Source organism: Strongylocentrotus purpuratus, unplaced genomic scaffold (assembly GCF_000002235.5).
Source record: "Strongylocentrotus purpuratus isolate Spur 01 unplaced genomic scaffold, Spur_5.0 spur5_scaffold_11, whole genome shotgun sequence".
Taxonomy (NCBI): Eukaryota; Metazoa; Echinodermata; class Echinoidea; order Camarodonta; family Strongylocentrotidae; genus Strongylocentrotus; species Strongylocentrotus purpuratus.
Genome location: NW_022145596.1, coordinates 3,804,880 through 3,819,791, shown reverse-complemented (window position 1 = coordinate 3,819,791; position 14,912 = coordinate 3,804,880). Strand labels below are relative to the sequence as shown.

Genomic DNA, 14,912 nt, shown 5'->3' with positions numbered 1-14,912 from the left:
ATTGTATTGTCTTGGGATAATCACTTTCTCAAGGCTCATTCCACAAAGCAACTGTTTTTATGCCTCCGCCACCGAAGGTGGTGCCGGAGGCATCATGTTTTCGGGTTGTCCGTCCGTACGTCCGTACGTCCGTACGTCCGTCCGTACGTCCGTCCGTCCGTACGTCCGTCCGTCCGTCCCGTTTGACCGTTATCACAATATCTCAAGAACCATTTAAGATTTAAACTTAAGACTCGGGAATAGTATTTATCACCATAGGAAGACGATCTGATTAGATTTTGGAGTACGTAGGTCAAAGGTCACAGGTCACAGAGGTCAACTTATGAAATTCCTTGTATTGAGTTTGTTAGCGCGATATCTCAAGAACCATTTGAGATTTAAACTTCAAACTTAAGGATAGTATGTATCACCATAGGAAGACGATCTGATTAGATTTTGGAGCATGTATGTCAAAGGTCAAGGGTCACAGAGGTCAACTTATGAAATTCCATACATTGAGATTGTTATCATGATATCTCAAGAACCACTGGAGATTTAAACTTCAAACTTAGTGATAGTGTGTATCACTATAGGAAAACAATCTGATTAGATTTTGGAGCACGTATGTCAAAGGTCAAGGGTCACAGAGGTCAACTTATGAAATTCCATACGTTGAGATTTTTATCATGATATCTCAAGAACCACTGGAGATTTAAACTTCAAACTTAGTGATAGTGTGTATCACCATAGGAAGACGATCTGATTAGATTTTGGAGCACATAGGTCAAAGGTCAAAGGCCACAGCGCACATTATGAATGCAAAAACAGCTTGTGATCGCGTTATCTCAAGAACCGATTGATGGATTCATGCCAAAATTAGGTCATGTTTGTTACTTGCAGAGCCAATGAACTGAGTAGATTCTTGGTTCATAAGGTCAAAGGTCAAAGGTCATGGGCCCATTATGTATGCAAAAATAGCTTGTGAACGCATTCTCATTAGAACTGACAGATGGATTACTATTTAACTCAGAACATCTTGCAGAGCCAATGAACTGAGTAGATTTTATGGTCATGAGGTCAAAGATCAAAGGGTCATATATGTATATGAGAAATTGCTTGTAATCACAATATTCTGAGAACCTGTCAATGGATTACCATTGAACGTGAATTCAATTTTTTTTTTCTGTTTTGGTTTGTAAAATTGCTCTTTAACGGAGGCATCATTTTCGACTGCGCGCAGTCGAATTCCATCTAGTTTAATTGTGATATATTTCTGCTGATTAACTAGGCTAGGACTTCATGATGTACACAAATTTCCATTTTACACAAGCAAATCAGGGCCTCGTTTTATAAAACCTGTTATCAATAACAAGTTAGAATAACTGTTACAAGCTACTGAAATCGTAGCTTTTGTTATTCATAACAACTTTTATGAAACGGCCCAGTACAGCATTAATATATGTACTGTGTGAGGAAATGATAGGACTAACAAGTCAAAAATTGTCTTCGATAGAATGTAACTTCATTGAAGTTCTAATTATCAAATGTGTCTTTTAATACAGATCAATGGTGAAAACATCCTCTCCATGGAGTACAACCGTCTCCTCCGTAAGGACACCGTGCTTGACCATGATAACTCTCAGCTCCTAGAGATATCCTACAACAGTGCCAAGCTTCCCATGGAATGGAAACCTGCTTATGGATTCGTCCTTACCAACGCCTCTTATGACTCCCAGGTATATAACCACTTTGAAAATCGAAATGTAAAAATGCCTTTCAAAAATATAGCTTGGTGGTTTCTTGTATCAATTGTTAAAAGACCTTTGGGTTTCAGTTATTTAGTTAATCTTTTTCTTTCCCGGCATCCATGTGACTCTTTTCCAAATGTACTCTTGTCTTGTATTCCATAATTTTCTTTGTTTTTACCGAATAAATAATAATAATAATGATATGTTTTTATTGGCGCAGCTTAGTGAATTATTCTTATTGTTAAGTGGAGCTAATTGCAAGTGCTTTATAACCTCAAGGAAAAGAGGATAAACAGATTTTTTTGTAGATTGGATATGATTGGTTTATATTAGACAGGATGCACTTCATTGTATGAGTGTTTGTACCCAAAACTTTGTCAATAATTAAAAAATAGTATGTAGTTTTGAAATAGAAACAGCTGTATCAGTATGACACTGCAACTGTATCCTACAGATGCCAGTAATCTTCCTTTTCACACCAATATCTGAATTCCATTCATGACCTATTTTATTCTTGAATTTTGATTACAGGGGAGACTCACAAGGTGGCAGAGGGACCTTATCTCAGAGTCGTACGGTTACGATACCTTAGGCCGCCTCAAGAGAATCCATCGTGGGAATAACGGTACATGGCGCTTCACCTACAACACAGGCATGCTGGTAAGAATCAGACCGATTGTTTTTTAATTTGTCAATCTTAAGTAATTAGTCAATCTGAATCTGAATGGCTTTGGAAGTGAAAACCTAAGCTTGTTCTGAGTAATGTACGCTGATGGTAATACAATGTTTGATTAGTAAATTACAATTTTATCATTTTTTCAATTTTATAAAGTATACATCATACGATGATGATGACATTCAGCAGTAGAGGGAAATTAAGGCTTGGGTGGTGATTAATTTTGCATTTGATATGCACATTATTTGTGCCTAGTTCATCTACATATCATTTCTTTTCCAGTTCGATTTTTAAGGTCTTGATATGGTTAATATATGAAATATACTTCAGGAATATTTTAGAAATGAATGTTTTTGAGGTCCTATTGTAATAAATCTGTACATCATTGAGGTATTAAAACAAGAAATTCTTTTGTCTCACTTACCTTACAGCCCTCTGAAGTAGCTTTACCAAACAGACAACATTATGCAATAACATATGATGGAGCTGGTAACGTAGCAAGGGTTACCATGCCAACAGGAAAGCATCACTACATCAATTCAATACCGTCAGTAGGTTATCAAAGGATCCTCTACTCTGATGGAAGTAGGCCGTGGTTGATTCTTGACCAGACCGAGGAAGGCTTGCCTCTTCGGCGCTACAGTCCAGGGACAAGTCGGAGAATGGCATACGTCTACGACAACAAGGGTCGCATATCTGAAGTGTACCATGACCAGACCAGCGTGAAGTATAAGTACAACAGAGAGGAGTCCCAAGTCAAGCTGCTGGAGCTTCAGGTGGGTGACTTCCAGAATGCTGAACGACTGCGTTACGATGGTCCCATGGTCAAGCAGAAGATGATCCGTACCAGTGGCTTCGGGGGCTTCATGAATGGAAGGTTTGAGTATATCTACGATCGCAACATGCGCCTCCTGAATGTATTCGCAGAGTTCAACACAACGGTTCTTCCAGAGCACAACCGAGCTTATGATCCTGTCTACGGACGCCTGACGCAGCTTGGAGCTTTTACGCTGTCTTATCCTCACATCACCATCCAGAATTATACTGATCAGAATTTCGAGATGACCAAGAAGTTTGGAACATACATTCTTCTTCAGGAAGTTCAGTACAAAGTCAAAGCTGTAACTGTTGGAAGACTTGAGCTTTTATTTGATATCTCTAGTCGTATCATTTGGAACCAACTTCAAGTTGGAGATTCTTCACACACAACTGACTACGCTTATGATGCGAATGGACAGCTCATGGAGGTGAAGACAGATTCCCAGATCGCATGGCAGTACACCTACGACAGCAATGGTAACCTTGCCTCGTTCACCCACAGGCAGAACACAACACAGCTCTACTATGATGACTTTGACCGTATCACACGCATTGGTCAGATAGAGTATCTCCATGATGAAGATGGCTTCCTTCTGCAGCGTGGCGGTGAACGCTTTACCTATGACTCCAGAGGTCAGCTTGTTCATGCCTTCCAGCTCAACGTATATGAGGTTCGTTACAAGTATGATGGAGTAGGGAGGAGAATCTGGCGAAAGGACCACACTGGGCGACAGATTCAGTACTTCTATGCCGACATTTACCACCCTCACAGAATCACCCATGTCTACGACCACAGCCGCCAAGAAATCTGGTCCTACGAGTATGACCTTCAGGGTTACCTGTTTGCAGTGAAGCAGAATCAGCGCCAGCTCTACGTCTGCGTTGATCAGGTCGGCTCACCCATCGCTGTCTTTGATGAAAACCGAACCCCTCGCAAGATAGTGGAGTATGATCCTCGAGGAAACATTCTGCACGACTCCTCACCGGCATTCATGCTCCATGTCGGCTTCCGTGGCGGTCTCTACGATGCTCACACCAAACTTGTCCAATTCAATGGCCGTGACTATGACTCGCTGAGTGGGCAGTGGACGTCTGCGGATGAGAGCTTCTATGAGAACATCGCCAGACCACAGAAGACGATGTACTTCAACTTGTACACCTTCCATGGAAACAACCCTATCAACCCCAAGCTAAACCCCAATTATCTCATGAGTAAGTATACCACAATTACATAACTTGTTATATATATCTCAGTTATGTCAAAAACATTGTTAGACATACAAGTTTTGGATAATACCTTACAACCAGTTTTTTCAAAACTCTTAAAATTATTTTGTTTAGCTTGAAACTGTAGAAAGTACTACATTTATGATATTGCTTCCAAGCATATGGATGGTACTTACATGACCCTCTAAGAAGATTCATAATCGCCTCAAGGTTCATCTGAGGGGTAAATAATTATTACGGGGGTAGTTGAGCCAGCAAAATTTATTCCTTGACTTTACTATTAAAACAAAAAGCTACCCAATGATCAGATTATGATGTGATGTGCCCAAGAATTCTCTCAACAAATGTCAATAAGCTGCATTTTATATCTCCTCTCTCCTCTCTCTCTCTCTCTCTCCAGGTATGGAAGACTGGCTTCCTGTGCTAGGATACGACATGACAAGCCTTATACCTGAGGTCAATCGATATGGCAACCCTCTACCCTCCGTGAGTCTGGGACGATACAGAGATCTCGAACAGTCTGCCACTCAGGACTATGTCAATTGGGCTAAGGTAGGAAATTAGTTTGAAATTCTCTTTTTTGCTCTTGTTAGCCATAGTGTTGATAACAGAAACGATCTAATGAATACCGGTAGGTAGTTTTAGGCTATGTCAAAAACTAACTCTCAAGATATTTGCAGCATTTTTATGCCTCCGTTACGAAGTAGCCGGAGGCATTATGTTTTCGGGTTGTCCGTCCGTCCGTCCGTCCGTACGTCCGTACGTCCGTACGTCCGTCCGTCCGTCCGTACGTCCCGTTCTCGTGATCGCGTTATCTGAAGAACCGATTGATGGATTCCTGCCAAACTTTGGTCATGTATGTTACTTGCAGAGCCGATGAACTGATTAGATTTTGGGGTCACGAGGTCAAAGGTCAAAGGTCACAGGGCTCATTATGTATGCAAAAACAGCTCGTGATCGCGTTATCTGAAGAACCGATTGATGGATTCCTGCCAAACTTTGGTCTTGTATGTATCTTGCAGAGCCGATGAACTGATTAGATTTTGGGGTCACAAGGTCAAAGGTCACAGGTCACAGGGCTCATTAGGTATGCAAAAATAGCTCGTGATCGCATTATCTCAAGAACCGATCGATGGATTCCTGCCAAACTTTGGTCATGTATGTATCTTGCAGAGCCGATGAACTGAATAGATTTTGGGGTCACGAGGTCAAAGGTCAAAGGTCACAGGGCTCATTATGTATGCAAAAATAGCTTGTGATCGCATTCTCATTAGAACAGATTGATGGATTCCTGCCAAATTTCGATCATGTATGTATCTTGCAGAGCCAATGAACTGAGTAGATTCATGGGTCATGAGGTCAAAGGTCATGGGCTCATTATGTATCCAAAAATAACTTGTGAACGCATTCTCATTAGAACTGACAGATGGATTACTATTTAACTCAGGACATCTTGCAGAGCCAATGAACTGAGTAGATTTTAGGGTCATCAGGTCAAAGATCAAAGGGTCATATATGTATATGAGAAATTGCTTGTAATCACGATATTCTGAGAACCTCTTAATGGATTACAATTGAACTTGAATTTGAAAAATTTCTTCTGTTTTGGTTTGTAAAATTGCTCTATGACGGAGGCATCATTTTCGACTGCGCGCAGTCGAAGTTCCATCTAGTTAATGTATATGAAAAACAAATATGCGGATGAAGGGATTATACCTTTATATGTTAAGTCAAGGCTTAACCACAAACAAACTTTGCCTGGTGTGGTATTTTTGTATATCCGTTTATCGCTGATCTTTTTTAAACCTTTGTACTTCTGACAGGTTTTGTTGGTATGGGCAGTCTTTCATCTCATGCATTGGGACAAGTATTTTCTGTAATTTTGTTGTACTTAATAGTAAAATGCTGGACAGTCTGTCTTATGATTTTTTTCCTTTTTTTTTCCAGGTAAAATGGGGATATGAGCAGCAGGTGATGGCGGCCAGTTACTCTTCCAATACCAACTTCCATGCAATCCCTAATAGACACACTGTCTCAGAGACTTCACCTACCAGTGACCTAGGGATGTCACCGGTCAGAGAGTCATCGGTCCATTATGCCACACTACCAACGCTTATAGACAAAGGGGTGATCCTAGCTATTTCTGGGGAGAGAGTCATCTGCCAGAAGGCTCCTGATGTAGAGAGCGATGCACTGAACATTGCCACTGTGGTAAATAATTCCCTGGTGCTGGATAGATGGCATTACTCTGACGGGCAGCGCGAGGTCAGGTTCTTTGTCAAATCAGACTTGACAAGGTACGTGAGCGATTTGAGGAGCCTAGGATACAACTCCAATATAACAGACACTTCAGATGTTGTGAACCTTCATGTAGGCACTATACACATTGCCGCGCAGATGTACGAGGTGCCTTACGAGTTCGTGGTGATCTCTCTGTCAAACAATTACACCACATGGAAGATCTTCTACGGAGTGACCATGCGTCAGGCGGCAGAGGTGGTATTGGAGTCGGCGCGAGAGGTAGCCATGCACCAGGCCTGGCTCAATGAACGGCGAGTCCTGGCTAGTGGTCTTAGAGGAACTTATTTCTGGACAAGCGAAGAGAGGATATCATTGCTTCAGAACAATATGGTACCAGGGTATGAGGGCCAGTACACCCTGGATCCCATGTTATATCCAGAAATCGCATTTGATGGAAATAATATCAAAATTGTTAGATCACCTTCGGAAACAAGAAGGTGATCGAAGGAAGAGACTGAGGTTCTTCCTAGGACTTCTTAGTTTTATTTCTACCGTCTGTATATTTATTTCCAAACGATTTACAGGATGTAGATATCAGAAGTTATTTGAAACTCCAATTCCTTTTTTGCCTTGTGTGTGTTCATTTTGTTGTCCAATAATAAGAATTAATAACTGTATCAACACTTGTTTAGGGAAACTTCACAAGTGGCAACCCCTGTGATGCATTAGCTACTTGAATTATTGGCCAGCTTGATTCTGTATTCAAAAGGAGCATACCAAATTACTTGTGGGAAGGGCTTATTAATATATATATTCAGACTTATGAAAGATACTGGTTTTAGTTCCCATATCACATCATGTCTTAAGGAGATCTTCAGGTGTTAGGAGATTGGGAAATCTAAATACAACAATAATTTAGAGATACTTGGTGTTTTTTAAATCTGGTGCTTTTGTGCATAATACATTACTTGGCCCTGAAAGAATATACCACTATAATCTTCCTTCTACGTAAGGGAGAAAAAAGATGATATGTGATGTCTTTCATAATGGACAAGAGACGTATGTCCATGGCGATACTACGAATGTGGCACTTATTGATATTATAATCTGATAATTTATTTTTTAATGTGTTTTTAAGCTGTATATTTTTTATTGATAGGTGAACGATATTGCCAAGACTTATATAAATAGATTAGGAAAGATAGATATTGAATGAATAGCTAGCATATTCGCCGAATTAAAGAATGCTACAATTACTGTTAAATGATATTACTCCAAAAATGCTGTACAGATGGGAAAGCATATCTTTAAAGCATTCATTGTGGGAGGCATGTATAAAATGATAGTTCTCAATTGATGTCACCTTGAAGATGTATAAATGAACTGAGAGTTTAGAGGAAGAGATGAAAAAAAATTGAGTTTATCATTTGTGTCTTGCTGGATGAATTCCATTTGAACACATCAAGACAGTATGCAAATATATTGAAATGCCATCACACAAGAGCTTAACAGGTACTTGGTGCTATAGACAAGGTCGTACAATGAAGTCTCAAGACAAATGAGTAATGAAACAACCGTTTAGATCAAGTACATGTAATTTGTGAGATCATGTAATGGATCAAGTTTATTGTTAACCCTGCGCATCCTGCGTTGGATCAAATTTATTGTGAAGTCATGTCAGAAATCATCAGTCAAATCAATATATTGTGAAACTGTGTATTATGTACAACCAAGTACACACCGAGTAAAGTGTGAAATCATGTCTCAGATCAAATTCATTTTGAAAAGCACAGTCAGATCAAGTACATTTTAGGCATCAAGAGCATTGTAAATTATCTGATTCTTTATTTTGTTGAATCATTTATCAGCTAGAGTATTGATGAAATATATTGATGAGATCCAGTATGTTTGTGATATAACTGAAGTGATCAATTACATCATGGTAGATCAAATTAAGTAACTGCACTGTGAAGTCATGAATTTGATTTTTGTGGACCATCAATCGGAAGTAGGATTCATTGAATGACTTTTTGACAACAAGCACTAGGTGTTCGGACAATGAAGTTGTCAAAGGTCTTTTTGTATGTGAACATGCATATATTCACCTTTTTATGTATTCCTATCTTTAATGTTTTACATGATGTTTTATTGACTTGATCCAGTTGGTAGTAATGTTTGTTTCATATTGAAAGGTTTTAATAGCGACAAGAAGAGACGTGCCTATTTTGTAGAAGATTTTGAAGACATCAGACAAGATAAGCTTGAAGTCTTCACGTATTGATTATGTATTTGTAGATAATTGAAGAGCCTTCCTTGCCACGATGATATGTGTTTCGATCACGTTTTTGTGTATTTGTATTTTCTCTTTTGACAATCAAGTGTGCTAATTAGTGTTTATTTTAGAGAAAAACACTGAATAATTTAGAGGAAGACCAGTCCCAACTTCATTTAGAAGTTAGGACTTAATTAGGACCATAGCTTTATATCATTGTTAAGAGAAATGCATCATGAAATAAATTGTCAACTTGTTTTGAAGAAAGGACATCTTCAAAACACTAGCTTTGTTGATGTTAACTTTTCAATCAATAGTTGGGTCTATGCTTCATGAGTTATGACTATTTTATAGCAAGTTTTTATAAATGAAAAGTGATCTGAATTGAGACATCTGGTGTCCAGTCTTTAGGCAGTATATGCTTACTGCAAAAGGAAATCAAGACTTCAGTGAAGTTTTGGGATATTCTTGTCTCTTACGTTGATTAAAACCTAGATTTAAGATTATATTTATGTTAATTGCAATCATGTAAATAAAGTCATGATCAACTCGTGTATATGCAATAATTGTCTTAAGATCAAGTGTGCCAAATTTTGTTTTTCTCGTACTGCGTCATGCATTAGCTGTACTATGAATTATGCACATGTAATGTATGTACAAATATTATTGATCAAATGTATTCTAAAAGGGAAATGAATTTTTGCCTTAAAATTCACTCTGAACAAGTTTTTTCTGTGAAATCATATTATCTGTTCCGTGTTATTCAGATTAAGCGTCACAAAACCAAACTCACATCCTTTGATTCTTTTAAACAATACAAAGCTTTTTATGTATCAACAACAAAAATTGGAAGAGGGATTTTTTTCTTCTTGATAACAGGGCTACAAATTTTGTTGATAATTCTGAAAAGGAAGGGACATACGGTGAGTGGTTATGTTTTCACACCATACTCACTTGTCAAGTTGAGGCAGTTAGAAATTGGAGCATGATGAAATTCTACTTAAATTTGATTATATATATATGTATTTATAATTTATGGTGGATGGCATTTTCAGTAATGATCTAGGTGAGATGAATTCCTTTTCTAAAATCCAATTTGAAATGTCCTCCATTCCTGCATCACGTTTTTTGAGTCAGGAACTCAATAAGTGTATGAACCGTTTGACATTTCAGATATCTTAATAAATCATTACATGGTTTTTGCTCATGTATCTTTAAAGCTTTAAATGTGGTTTGTGAAAAAGGGGAAAATATTATGATATGAAAATAACATTATGTATATTTACTACGTAATTTTGTCATCGATTTCCATCCACTTTTGTCTCTGTAATGTCTCACTTAAGTGCATGTAGATGATTATAGATCAGTGTGTAATTGATGAGAACATGTGTTTCTTGTTGAAAAGAAAATATGTTATCCATTATGATGCTTTTGACGATGTGTATAAACCAACTGCTATGATAAATATATTTGTACAAAAAATAGTACCAAATACTTTGTATAACTATATTAAATGTTTTATAATCAATGACGTTGGTATGATTATAGTTTTATCTTTGCAAACTGAAAGTCTGTAATGCTATGTTCGGAATATGAAGAGAAAGAGAGAACTTAAAGAGAGAGAAACCTAAAGACAGACAGAGAAAGAAAGAGAAACCTAAAGAGTTATAGAGAAAGAATGAGAGAAACCTAAAGAGGGAGAGAGAAAGAGAAAAACCAAAAGTGAGGTGGCTTGAGAAAGAAGGCAAGAGACTGAGTTCGAGGAAGGAGAGATACATTGATGAAGGAAGAATATACATGTATTTGAAGAAATCCAGAGAGGGGGAAAGAGGAGAGAACATGCAAAATATAAGCAGTAAAAATGGAAAAGGGGATAATTGGAAGACGGAAGAGTAATGCATTGCTATAATGTGAAGATGGTCATTTACATTTCTCATTGTGTACAGTTTGAGAAAGCAAAGAAAGCAATATAGAAATGTCTTATTATTTAGGAGAGATATATTTCACTTGCTTATTGTGATGTCCATAACAGTATGAATATGTTTTAGGTCATAGCCGCTAGAACAGACTATAACTAGAGATTGTACTGTACTGAAAGGTTTGAACAAGTTGGCATTTAATCATTTTAGACACGGCATTAGAAACTGCATAACAAAATGATATCATTATAAAACATTGTTTGTTTGATACTACATACGGCTATCATGTGAATACAAAAATGAAAAATAATAATTTTAGACGAATAATTTATATATTTATACATGAGTTTCTAATCAATTAAAACAATTAATCGCACCAATATTGCGGCTATTCGCAAATAAAAATGACATTCTACATTGTTATAAGACATACAATTTATGATAATCTTGGCTAGTAACCTTACAAATCCACATATCAAGTAGAAAATCAGTAGGTCTTATATGGAATGTATACATGGATACGGCATCCAACGAACAAGGATGATTTTGCACAATCTTTTGATATTTTGAATTTCAAGCTCAGCTTTTAATGTATCTACATGTTGAGTAATTTAACAAATACTGGTACCTTACACATCTATAACTATGGAGCTTGACTGCCAAACATGTGATTGATTTAATTCTTATTATTTCATTTTCACAGTCACATTAGGCACGTTACATTATATCAAAACTCATGTTGGCTCCAAAGATGTTAATATGAAATGCTTGCCCAAATGGCTGATGTTTTTAAACTGCATTTTGCCAAAATGCAGCTTACCAAAATGAGAATAACAAAATGAAGTTATCAATAATTGATTACTTGGCACTCTTAGGGTAAACTGGTACAATTACCAGTATGATCTTCCCATCACATTTTTTAAAACACAGTTGCAAAAACTTCCAAAAATTAAAGGAATAGACCAGTTCTGGTCATGCAATTTCATTGTGAAAGAAATGTTGTGGAATTGATCAGAAAAGGTTGATCTAGCCAGGGATATGTAAACTCACATATCCCTGATCTAGCATATAAGTATTGGTGTGTACTGCAAGGTTCTGGAATCATCAAAATGATAAGAAATTTGGCCCAGTCTTGGTAAAGTTACAAGCACTGTACACAGAAAGATGTATATATATATGGGACTACCCTATATCTATCCAGTCCGGATAGATATAATAATTTACCAAATATATCAATTAGAAGCCGGTTTCCCGCCTATTAATGTATCATCACGTATTAGTCAAAACATATTCTTTCACAGTCATGATTGTTAAAAAGAGCTTCCATCCGAACAAGATTTCTATTGGATATCCAATAGGGTATTGAAATTGCCCATTGGGTTGAATTTCCAAAGTCTTTTATAACGATTGTGTTTTTGCTTCTTTCGTTTTTAAATTAGTCTTGGTTGTCAAGAATGAGTTTACTGAGTGATCTGTTGGCGTTGGAGTTCTTTTGATTTCCTGAAGTGTACATCTGTTCCGTGTAGCCAGTCCAAGATCCCAAGAACACCATAGTTGTTTGTGAATCTGAAAAGGGAGGAATCCTTCCATCATCAAAATGATAATACCTAACATACTATCCTACGACTCAACCTTCCTGCTAAGGTACAACCATATATCGCCTTATGGTCACTATCATCATTATTATCATCATCATCATCATCATCACAATCATCATCATCATAATTATCATCATCATCACCATGATCATCATGTACTGTACTGCCTCTTCCGACGATCAGTACTACAATCACACCAGAACTACCACTCACTGCAAGTATAACACTTTTGACACCTCAACACACACATACACACACACTCATTTAGTCACCAGGGGTGTATGATCTACGGTAGATGTCAAAGTTACATTTTACAATTGGATTGATATCCCACCGCTGCCACCATCATCAAATATTCAAAAAAAAAGAAAGAAAGAAATCCAGAACATTTAGGCCAAAGGTGAAGTTCTACGAGTGCCTTTATTTGATTACCTTCATCGTGGTGAAGCAAAGAGGCTACTATTTTAACACATATTATGAAATCTACTGTAGATCATACATCGTATAAAAGACATCGACCTAAGAAATCTGTGGAGGATGTATGCATAGGATGTAAATACATAGTAGGCGATCTGACATGTTTAAGGCGGGTATTTTTATAAATGACTAAGAAGCTACTTACTTGAAGTGATGATAGTCATGATACTCTGGTGAGGGCAGGAAGGGCAGATAGTAACCAGAGTGAGTGACGATAGTCACGAAGAGAGTAATCCTAAACCACAGCGAGGTTACAAGCATGTGGGAACCAGCGACGACCGCGCCCAGGGCCACGGGGAAGGTGTTAGACAAGAAGTAGTCAAATGGATGACTGTAGAGGGACACCATACCGAATGGAGCAGTCCACTCGTGATGCTTCTTGTGGAAGGTCTTGTACATCGATGGATGGTGAAGCAATCTGTGAATATTCAGGAAGAACAGTGTTATGAGAGTGGATGGCATGACACTTGTTTCACTGGCAATGGTGAATGATGTCAATGGTTCTTATGCCGGTGGCATGTCGGGGCAAAGAAGGATAAGCCATTCTTCCTCGTGTCTACGTTAATTCTTCTTCTTCTCTGTTTTGGCTTATTGGCAATTAGTCAGTTGTGACTACCATTAAGGGTACTACGAAGAGCATTTCCCCAAAAGATATGACCAAGGAAGCAATGAAGCCAAGGAAGCAGAAGCCAAAGAAGAACACATTCTGATACACTACATCGGGTTTATACAAGTTACCTTAATGGATTGATGGACTCACACTATACATCAAACAGTATATGTTTTCATTTGGTATTAAGACCTTAATCGATAATGACTTTTGACATTTAATCTTAAATAATTAACATGAGTTACAATTTAAACAGGTATTTTTAGCAGCTTAAATGCAGATTTATATTTCAGTTTTAGTCTGTTGGACGAAAGACTCTATATTCCTTTTGACCTCTTTTTTCTTCTTCTCAGTAACCTACAAAAGAGTATCTAACCATCCGAAGGTTATATTCTGCAAGTAGAGTCATTGATGAGTCTCTGATATCATGAGAAAATGCTTTCAAACAAAAATTTAAAAATTAGAAAAATAAAATAGATCTCGATATCTCATTTAAATATCTGTAGAAGGCATGTGATAAAGCTTACCTGTGAGTATAGTAGAAGCCGATTTCTTCAACCACAACACAGATAGCCAGTTGACAGATTGCAGTCTGGAAGCTTGGTAGCTCATCGACAGTGATCCCACTTCCTCTCCATACAGTACCATAATGAAGAGCAACCAGAATAGGAAGACTGTAGATGGTTTGGTTCAGGAATACTGTCCATAGGGCCTTCAGCAACCTACCTGTGGGAATCTATATAAAGATATTACAGGTTACTTACTTTCTTACCCTGTATCTTCTCTCTCTCTCTCTCTCTCTCTCTCTCTCTATCGCTCGCTCTTTCGTTCTGTCTTCTCTGTCTGTCTGTCCCCCTATCCCCCCTCTCTCTCTGATAATCAGCACCAGATAAGTTTTAACAGACATTGCTAATCTCTTCTGTCAATATCCATGCATTGATCGAATTCAATGACACAGCATCTCCATAATAACAGAGATGGTTGCAATGGTAAACATTTTGGGCCAGTTTCAAACGTACTACATCTTTACACATATAATTTTGTAAATATTGTGTCCTGAAAGCTTGATCTTTCTATATTCTGAATCTAAACAATTATATTTATTGACCAAGAAAATATGTATGCAGTTTTAACAATTTATAATATGAAATCCTCCCTGAAAATATATAGGAGTATATTCCATGTTAATACAAATGAAGATAACATTTCTTTTCGCTCTCTTGAGGAGCGTGCTTTCTTTGCTTTACCTCGGTTTGATCAGCTTGAATTTTGAGCTTGGTAATGAACTTTGGTTTTCCAGTCAGATCCATGATCAGGAACAAACATCCCACAAACCAATGCTCCAA

The 14,912-nt window shown here is 37.6% G+C and overlaps 2 protein-coding genes across 8 annotated transcripts in view; one reads left to right on the top strand and one right to left on the bottom strand.

The window, feature by feature from the left end:
- Positions 1-10,493, top strand: part of LOC579087 (teneurin-3) — a 123,893-nt gene extending 113,400 nt beyond the window's left edge. For all 7 annotated transcript variants that reach the window (XM_030980405.1, XM_030980406.1, XM_030980408.1 and 4 more), the window contains 5 exons: positions 1,542-1,715; positions 2,259-2,387; positions 2,835-4,434; positions 4,850-5,001; positions 6,397-10,493. In XM_030980405.1, coding sequence (XP_030836265.1) covers positions 1,542-1,715; positions 2,259-2,387; positions 2,835-4,434; positions 4,850-5,001; positions 6,397-7,191 — 2,850 coding nt within the window. In that variant the 3' untranslated portion in view covers positions 7,192-10,493. The remainder of the gene's footprint in view (positions 1-1,541; positions 1,716-2,258; positions 2,388-2,834; positions 4,435-4,849; positions 5,002-6,396) is intronic.
- Positions 10,494-12,200: 1,707 nt separating this feature from the next.
- On the bottom strand, positions 12,201-14,912 carry LOC115918482 (fatty acid hydroxylase domain-containing protein 2-like). The gene is made up of 4 exons (XM_030980403.1): positions 14,814-14,912; positions 14,094-14,302; positions 13,102-13,374; positions 12,201-12,447 (listed from the first exon to the last, which is right to left on the bottom strand). Exons 1-4 carry the CDS (start codon positions 14,874-14,876, stop codon positions 12,342-12,344), a joined length of 651 nt encoding a protein of 216 aa, XP_030836263.1. The 5' UTR covers positions 14,877-14,912; the 3' UTR covers positions 12,201-12,341.

Bases quoted from the DNA above. Each gene is read 5' to 3' on its own strand.
- LOC115918482 (XM_030980403.1), bottom strand. From the start codon at position 14,876: ATGGATCTGACTGGAAAACCAAAGTTCATTACCAAGCTCAAAATTCAA. The intron at 14,303-14,813 runs GTAAAGCAAAGA...ATCTTTATATAG, and splicing joins TTCAAGCTGATCAAACCGAG to ATTCCCACAGGTAGGTTGCT. The intron at 13,375-14,093 runs GTAAGCTTTATC...GAATATTCACAG, and splicing joins GGCTTCTACTATACTCACAG to ATTGCTTCACCATCCATCGA.